The sequence below is a fragment of the Buceros rhinoceros genome, unplaced genomic scaffold (assembly GCF_000710305.1).
Source record: "Buceros rhinoceros silvestris isolate BGI_N320 unplaced genomic scaffold, ASM71030v1 scaffold35248, whole genome shotgun sequence".
Taxonomy (NCBI): Eukaryota; Metazoa; Chordata; class Aves; order Bucerotiformes; family Bucerotidae; genus Buceros; species Buceros rhinoceros.
Window position 1 is genome coordinate 405 of NW_010429301.1, and position 8,151 is coordinate 8,555.

Consider the following 8,151-nt stretch of genomic DNA (forward strand, 5'->3'; position numbering starts at 1 on the left):
TGCGGCTGCGGGCGGGACGGCGGCAGGCAGCGAGACAGCGGCTGGATGTGTTGCCACAGAAGACTCTGCTCAGCCCGTGGCCATAATTGGTCACGCTTGTTCTGCGCAGACATTGAACTGCTGCGGCGCAGCAGCTCGGGCAGAGTCACAGGTGGGCTGTGACCTGTGAACGCCACAGGGCAGAGTCCCCCCGTCCTTCCCCTCTGGGGTCTCAGGCCACCCCTCCTGCCAGAGGGACCTGCCTGCTACTCCTGGGCGGGCGCAGAGGGGACACGGCTGTTGCGCGGTGCGCGAGGGCTCTGACATGCTGGGTGAGTTACATCAGGGCTAATTTAAACCGGAGCTGCCGTTGGTAACGGGAGGGAAGAGCTTCCCTGGGGCTGCGTTCAGCGCCCCAGCCCCGTGCTGGGCTGACGTTACAGCCGCTGACACACGAGAACCACTTGCAGTCCTCGGGCTTCTCTTCCTGCGCCCAGGAACACAGACACGTTCCAGAACTGCTCAATGTCCATCTTGACGCTGTCCCTGTTAGAAGATGATACCAACAGTCAGCTGGGAGCTTGTTTCTCCTCCTGAGCTCGAAGGATAAATACTTGCTTGGTTTTGCTCCCAGCTATCTAAATATAGCCTAGCAACCTTCTAAGGTGTAATTTGCTTGGAGTCATGACTTTATTTTTAATTTTTGAGCTTGACAGGCCTTCTCCATGTGTGAGATCATACTGTCAGTGCTAATAAAGCCCGAAAGAACAGGGCCAGGTGTACTCTGAGAACTCAGACTGGTTTTCCTGGGCTGGGCCATCGGTGAAAAAAAAGCACTATGATATTTTCTAGCATAACAAACCGCCTTGATCTGGTCATGGAGAAAAAACCACACAAGCTGCATGCCAGTCCTAGAGTTCCAGTGCACCCCATCCCTGTTACATGCTCTAAGGAGAGGAGGGAACGTCTATTTCCCGTTTCACAGATCTCTTAGCTAAAGCCTTTTCCCAGCTGCCTCTGTCTGACTTCTCCTCCTGTAGTAGTTCTTTGTACCTTATTTTTCAGGACGGTGTAAAGGGTTGTAAGTTACCCTTGGGAAGTGTGTTTCAATACAAGCACTAGTTGTCAGGCTTCGATGTCCAAAGTGATGTATTTGTGTCTGTATCTCAGCCAGTCAACCCACGTCTATTCTATGTTCTTTCAGGTTTATGGCCACCAATGACCTCATGATGGAACTGCAGAAAGATTCAATAAAACTAGATGAAGACAGCGAGAAAAAAGTTGTGAAAATGCTTTTGAAATTGCTGGAGGATAAAAATGGGGAAGTGCAGAACCTCGCCGTCAAGTGGTGAGAGCCTCAGCGGTACTTCCTCTGTTCCTGGGCAGCAGAGCGCGGGTTCGGGGGAAGCCTGTGGCGCTGGCACCTCGCTCACGCCTCCCATGCTGGCGAGGTCCCCTTGTGCCAGGCACCGCGGCGTCTTTCTCTGTCAGTGCTGGGGAGGGTGAGCGGAGAGGCGTCTTTGTAGCAGCAGCAGGGGACTGGGAAGCTCTTTGGACGTTACGTTATCAGTCGTACCGTGGGGTTTTATTTCTTCAGAGGAGGCCAGTTTAAAATCTTGGTCGGCAAGCTCCTCTCCTTTCTCACGCTTTGAAATGCAGTGCTGGATTTCCCAGAGCTCCAGTCTGGCAGGGTAGAGTCCTTCAGAATCAGCATTTGAGTTCCAGGTCCCCATCCTGCTCTTTGAGGGCATTTTGATTAAAGTTTGTGGTACGCTTGGTTTTTCCCGGCTTTGACTCCCAGGGCAGCCTGTGCTGTTGCTTTGCCTTTGACCGTTTCAGTGTATTTTTAAATCCCAGTGAAGAAGGCAGAAGGTTCCTTTATTAGTGAACCACGTGGCGAAGTGATGCCGCTGCTGACGCCGTTCTCTCCTGCCTCCCCCGGCATGTCTAACTGGGAGCGTTCACTCTAGACATGAGATTGAGCGGGTCAGTCACGCAGACTGACCACCACCAGACAGGTGGGCCACAGCTCTGGGCTCCTCTGTGCGCTCCTACTGTGGGTCTTGGTCACGTTCTCTTCTTTTTATCCAAATTATGCTCCTACCCTTGTACTTTCCCCGTGACCTTTTTGATCCCCACTGTCCTGACTCTTTCTGTCTCTGCCTGCTTTGGGTTTGTTTTTTCTGTTTTTCAAAGCAAACTGGCTGGGCACTGAGCAGAGAACAAATTTCTCTGCCTGTCTGGGGTTGCGTTAATAAGTCCATGCTCATTACAATCTCTTAGCTCCTCCAGAAGGTGGTAACATTGTGCACAATTTTGATACGAACTTAGCAGCAAGAAACAGGTTGTTAACAGAAGGTTTTTCTGATAATAATAATTTTGAAAAGCGCAGGGGAAAAGAGTGGTCTTCCCTCGGTCATCACTCTGTGCCTTGGCTCAAGCAGAGGTTTTCACACACGTGGCAGAGGACAGCAGTAGCTATTTGCTTGTGAAAATCCATCTGGCATTTCCTCCTGAAAGCCAGGTTTTGATGGTCGGGTTGTGGATTTTACTGTTACTTTGTGGTTGCTTTGGTTCAGATTCATCGTCCCATAATTTCTGAGTTACTCCTTAAAGTGGGACTTCAACTGGCCTCGTGTTTGCAGTAGGTGATGTGAAATCTCCTCCTGCAAATCTGCTCTAAATTCCACTGAAGCGTGATACGGAGGTAAGTGAGCAGCAGCACGGGGTACGTGAATGTGGGGACACCACCCGTGCTGCAGGCTATCGGTATCGATACTGATGTTTTGGTCGTATTTGCACTTGGGGCTGCACTGCCATGGGGAGGAGTGAGCCTGAGCATCCTTTTTGATGGTGGAAAGATCGCTCTTCCTCTTCATTCTGACTGGCTTCTTCCCCCGCAGCCTGGGCCCGCTGGTTGGCAAAGTGAAGGAGTACCAGGTGGAGACCATCGTGGATACTCTGTGCACAAACATGTTATCGGACAAGGAGCAGCTGCGGGACATCTCCAGCATCGGACTGAAAACGGTCATCTCCGAGCTGCCGCCAGCTTCTGCAGGTAAAGTGTCTGTCCCTGTTTGTCGGGCCGAGGCAATGGGGAGTCGCAGCCTTTGGGGAAACGGAGGAAGACATGTGGTTCAGAGCCTAGAAGTTACAGATTCCTTATTCACCTGCTGGGGTCAGCTGTGAAATAGGGAGGACAGAAGCAGAGACACTAGTGTGGTTAAAGGTGGGATGAAATGAAAACTTGAGCGGATCACCCTGAGGGTACTTAAGTCTGAAACTACACCGAGTTCTTCGAGAAACCCATCGCTGTTCACGGCCATCCTAAAGCACCCGGTGTGTGTCAGGAGGTCGCTCTTTGGGCAGTCTGGCAGCGCCGTTGGTCTCCATGCCAGCAACGCCTCTGCGATCTCAGCACGGCCAGCGCTGCCCCACCTCCTGTCCACAGCCTGGCTGGACCGAGTCTCCCGACTGCCACAGCGACCTGGCTGCTCCTCCAGCCTTTGGGACTGCGTATCCCAGAAGTGCAGCAGCTCTTCAGGAGATAGCCAAGGCACCGGAGATTTGGGGGTCCTCTGCAACCACGTTGTGTCTGTTGTTCCTTCGTGGCAGGTGGCCATGGCAGTGCTGCCAGGCTGCTGGACTTTAGGTTGGGAGGAGAACTGGAATTAGTGTGCAAGTACATGCTGAACTCCTCTGTTTCTGCAACGTTCAGCTCTTCTGAGCCTTCCTTTCAGAATTCTTTAACGTACATCACATGAATTGGGTTATGTGTTATTTTGAGACAGTTTTGCCTAGTTCTATCCTTACATTTCATCATGGAGCCAAGAAACAGTTTCTGTCAAGACTGCTCTTCCTGTTGAGAAAACCTCCATGTGTTAAACCTGAACATTTTCAAGATAAAAATGGGAAAAAACATGCCAGAAACTTCCCAACGAGCTTTACTTCTGGCACTGCCTGGGCCTGGGAGCTGCTGTGAGACAGTCGGGGCGTTGTCGGGTAACAGACACTCCCGAGGAGAGAAGCTTCTTCCAGGTAGCTGATGCCTCATCCCGCAGGGGAGGCACCTCGCTGTGTGCAGCGTGTGTCCACCATCTCACACAAAAGGCAGCTGGCTGCTGTTCTGGTTAGGTCTCTCAGTGGTGATTCCTTCCTTTAATGCAGGAGGGATTGAATGGTTCTTAGCAATAAAAAGATTTGTTTTGAACTGACAGCAGGAAAAATCTCTCTCTTGCAGGCTCCACCATGACAGCAAATGTGTGCAAGAAGATCACGGCCCAGCTGACAGGAGCCATTGGCAAGCAGGAGGATGTCTCCGTGCAGCTGGAGGCTCTCGACATCCTGTCAGATATGCTGAGCAGGTACCACAGGGTTTCCTCTGGCAGGGGGCTGCATCTGTGGGTTCACTGTTGATTTCCCTAATCCTACTACAAGGATTTAAAAATAAAGGCTTGGGGTTGGCTGCCACCAGGGAACATCTCGGCAGAGCAGATTCCCCAGCAGGGAGGAGAGGTGACGTGCTGAGCCGTTCTGTGCTGGGGATCAGCAGTGACATTGGTGATGGGTCCCACAGAGGCTCAGCTCAAGCAGACACTGGGAGGAAGAGGGCAAAGCAGGGAAGTTTATTTTAGCGCTGTGATCTGATCGCACATGCACTTTGTCTCCTGGCTGCCTCCTTCTCCTGTTGCACGAGTCAGAGTGACAGCGTCATATGTCAGCTGGTTGCAGGAAATTATCGACAAACCCCCAGGTCATCCAGAAGGACACAGGCAAAATCAGGCTCCTCCAGGATGGAGGCAAATAGCCTCTCCCTGTGCTTTACAGCACAAGTCAGGGTTCAGACCACAATGCCAAACCCACCCTTTTCCTCTACCCCCACAACGTGCGTGAACTCTTCAAGGCTTTCCAGAGGATTTTTACATTTCTTGCTGGCAAGAGGGCCTTTTCTCTTTCCAACTTCTGCCTTGTTCTGTTGATTGCAGACTAGGGGGAACACTCTACTCTTTCCATTCCTCCATCCTGAACTGCCTCCTCCCCCAGCTGACGAGCCCCAGGCTGGCAGTGCGTAAAAGGGCCATCATTGCCTTGGGTCATCTTGTCTTGACCTGCAGTGGAAACATCTTCTCAGAGCTCACAGAGCATCTGCTTGCCAAGCTGAAGAGGAATGAGTCCATCTCTACTACCAGGACATACATTCAGTGTGTGGCTGGCATCAGTAGGCAGGCTGGACACCGCATAGGTAGGATGAGTGGCTTGAAGTGACGCTGGGAAACGCGCATGTGCTTTAGAGCAGCTCCTTTTAGTGGTAAAAGACGTGTTCCCACTCTGCTCCTAACCTGTTAGTGGCTTGTGCTCTGTGATTCCCTCTGTGGTCCTGCCCTGGCTCTCTGATCCCCACTTGGAAGCAGAGAGTCTCCAGAGTACCTCTCTGGCTGCCCTGCGGTAGTGATTTCATCTTAAGGTCTTGTGGTGCTTCCCTGGTCTGAATTAACGCCTCTGTGAATTAGGTCAATGGATTCACCCCATTGTAAAGGAGAGGAGAAAGGGAGGGCACCATATTGTATTACTCGTCTAAAAGATCTGCCAGAGCTGAGATGAGGTCCTCAGATCTCTAATCACGGCTCTTTCCATGACTGAAATGCCGACAAGGAGCTGAAGATGGGCAGCGGGGGGGTCTGCTGAGAAGCCCTGCCAGGCTGCTCTCCGGTGGGCTGCTGGCTTCATGCCCGTGGGGTCCAGCGGAGGAAGGCTCTGCAGGCACGTGAAGGTGGCAGATGGCTGAGCTGTCAGCTGCTCAGATGAGCCAAGGCTGGAATGGATCTTCACTGCTGCTTGCTTTGTCTTTCCCAGGAGAGCACCTGGAGAAGATAATCCCTCTGATCGTTCAGTACTGTAACGTGGAAGATGACGAGCTGAGGGAGTACTGCTTCCACGCCTTCGAGTCGTTCGTGAGGAGGTGGGTGCCCTTGAGGAGCCGTGCACCATCCCGTGCATCGGTGTCCTTCTGGTGTGAATACCTGCTCGTTCAGCTTCCAGGGCTCGGTCCCTTCGGGTGTGCATTCCTGTTGGGAACGACAGTTCGCAAGCGAAATCTCTTCTTCACGCGTGGAGCTGGGCTTGAGTTACGAGCTGCTTTACTTCAGCTTGTGAGAGCGTGTTTCTGTGTTGGTTTTGCAGGAGAGGGAGTTTTCCTTGTCCCCGGAGGATTCCTCAGCTGGAGGGAGCTGCCTTGCTCCTGGTGCATGGAGGCAGTGAAGGGGGCTCGGGCAGAGGAGCTGCTGAGCTGCAGCTCTCCTGTTCTTCGGTCAGACGTTTGCTGCTTGTCTTGGAGAAGGAGCCCTGCAGAGCCGCTGAGGTTTTCTCCCATGAAGGGGGGATTCAACCAGGCAATTTACGTATTGTTTTTCCTTACAGGAATCATTGCATCCTCCTCAGGGGAATGTGAACTTGCTTTGTGCACAGCAGGAAGGAGCAGCTCTGGTTTAACTCATGTTAACAAAATGTTCTTATAGTCCGTGGAGCACTTGGGAATCCCTTTGAGATGATTATGTTTTTCGGGTATTTAAGATGGCTTGTCCTTAATGTATTAACTCTTAGCCTTTTTATTTGTCATGGTAGGTGCCCAAAGGAAGTTGACCCTCACATCCCTACTGTGATGGGCTTGTGTCTGAAGTACATCACCTTTGACCCAAACTACAACTACGACAATGAGGAGGAAGAGGAAGAGATGATGGAAACTGAAAATGGAGAGGATGAAGAGCAAGGTACCTGCTTGTGAGGAGGACTGTGCTTAGCAGAACACGGGGTTAACATTTCTCCCCTTCCTGCTTTCTTACCCTCTGTGATGTTACTTTTCAGATGTGCTTCAGGACAGTCAGTTCTTTCAGATGGGTTATTTTTCTGGACCAGTGGTGGTAACGGCTGTAGGTGCAAAGCTCCAGCAGGAACGCTCAGTTTGTTCGGTTTACTTTTCCTGACAAGGTCCTCGGACCTCCACCTGCCTTAGGCAGCAGTGAAAACTCTGAAACTCGAACTCTGAACTCCCTGAGTGGGAGGGAGACCAAGGAAGCTCTGCTTCAGTGCCAGCTGACCACAGGAGTATCTTAGGGCGCATCCAGCAAGCAGCCAGGCTTGGGCCCCTCTTCGAGAGGCTGGGATGTTGTGTTTGGGGTTTTTTTGCAGGAAGAGGTGTATGTCTAACTGCTGTTTTAAATGAAAGCCTGCAGTTTTGATGTAACAGCTCATGGGCAGCTTAACTCAGCTTACAAACCTAGTAGCCACACAATTACATTTTTCCTACAAGGTGGTTATTTTTTTTGTGACTCCGTAGCAGAAGCAAGCAAAGCTACAGTCCTGAGCACTTCAAAGTGCCACCATTAAAACATGTTGGTCCACCACTAAAAACACCTTAGTGGTCAGCGAAAGCAGTCTGACAGTGTCTGCAAAAGGGGCCCTTTGTTATCTTCTGCGTCATGTTTGCTGTGAGGTGAGTGTGGAGCTGTGGTCAGACGGGAGGGCTGCCCTTAGCGCCCCTTAGCCATACACAGCGTTCCTCAGTGGCTGCTTGTAGCTGCATGTAGGGTGGCAGCTGAGAGCAGAAGTCAGAACTGCTTGGAAGAAAGGCATTATTTTTTCTTTCACACTAATTGGGCTAAGATCCTGGCCGGTGTCCTGGAGAACATGTTAAATGTTCTGCCAGTAACATAGCGAATTGTTATGCTGGTTTGCACCACTCAGGAATTGCTAAGACAAATATTTACGTGTTTCTGGCTTTAGAGTCTGGGAACTGCATTCTCCTTTCGGAACAAAAGCCCCGATGCCTGAGACAGCCAGTGAGGGTGGTACCCTCAGCTCTTACCTGGAACAGAGGCCCTGGCAGAGGGCAGCCCTGGGCCACACTGGCTGTGCTGACGTCTGTGGCGACAGGCTATTCTGGAGCATTTCACGGCCCCAGATGTGGCATCAGTTACTGGCACAGCTGTCTTGTCAGCTGGAGAGGGAAGCCGAGGATCAAGTGATCCTCTAGCTCCGGTTTTCTCATAACGGAGCACCTTGTCTTCTTTCCAGAAAGTGACGATGAGTACAGTGACGATGATGACATCAGCTGGAAGGTCCGCAGGTCTGCAGCCAAGTGCCTGGAAGCCATTGTCAGCAGCAGGCACGATCTCC

General features: G+C 51.6%; 1 protein-coding gene across 1 annotated transcript in view; it reads left to right on the forward strand.

Moving 5' to 3' along the window:
- Nucleotides 1–1,184: 1,184 nt before the first annotated feature.
- LOC104499127 (cullin-associated NEDD8-dissociated protein 1-like) overlaps nucleotides 1,185–8,151 on the forward strand; it is a 13,910-nt gene continuing 6,943 nt past the window's right edge. The window contains exons 1-7 of the mRNA XM_010142591.1: nucleotides 1,185–1,327; nucleotides 2,883–3,037; nucleotides 4,220–4,343; nucleotides 4,965–5,221; nucleotides 5,833–5,938; nucleotides 6,601–6,746; nucleotides 8,050–8,145. Of these exons, the coding sequence (XP_010140893.1) occupies nucleotides 1,188–1,327; nucleotides 2,883–3,037; nucleotides 4,220–4,343; nucleotides 4,965–5,221; nucleotides 5,833–5,938; nucleotides 6,601–6,746; nucleotides 8,050–8,145 (1,024 nt within the window). The 5' untranslated portion in view covers nucleotides 1,185–1,187. The remainder of the gene's footprint in view (nucleotides 1,328–2,882; nucleotides 3,038–4,219; nucleotides 4,344–4,964; nucleotides 5,222–5,832; nucleotides 5,939–6,600; nucleotides 6,747–8,049; nucleotides 8,146–8,151) is intronic.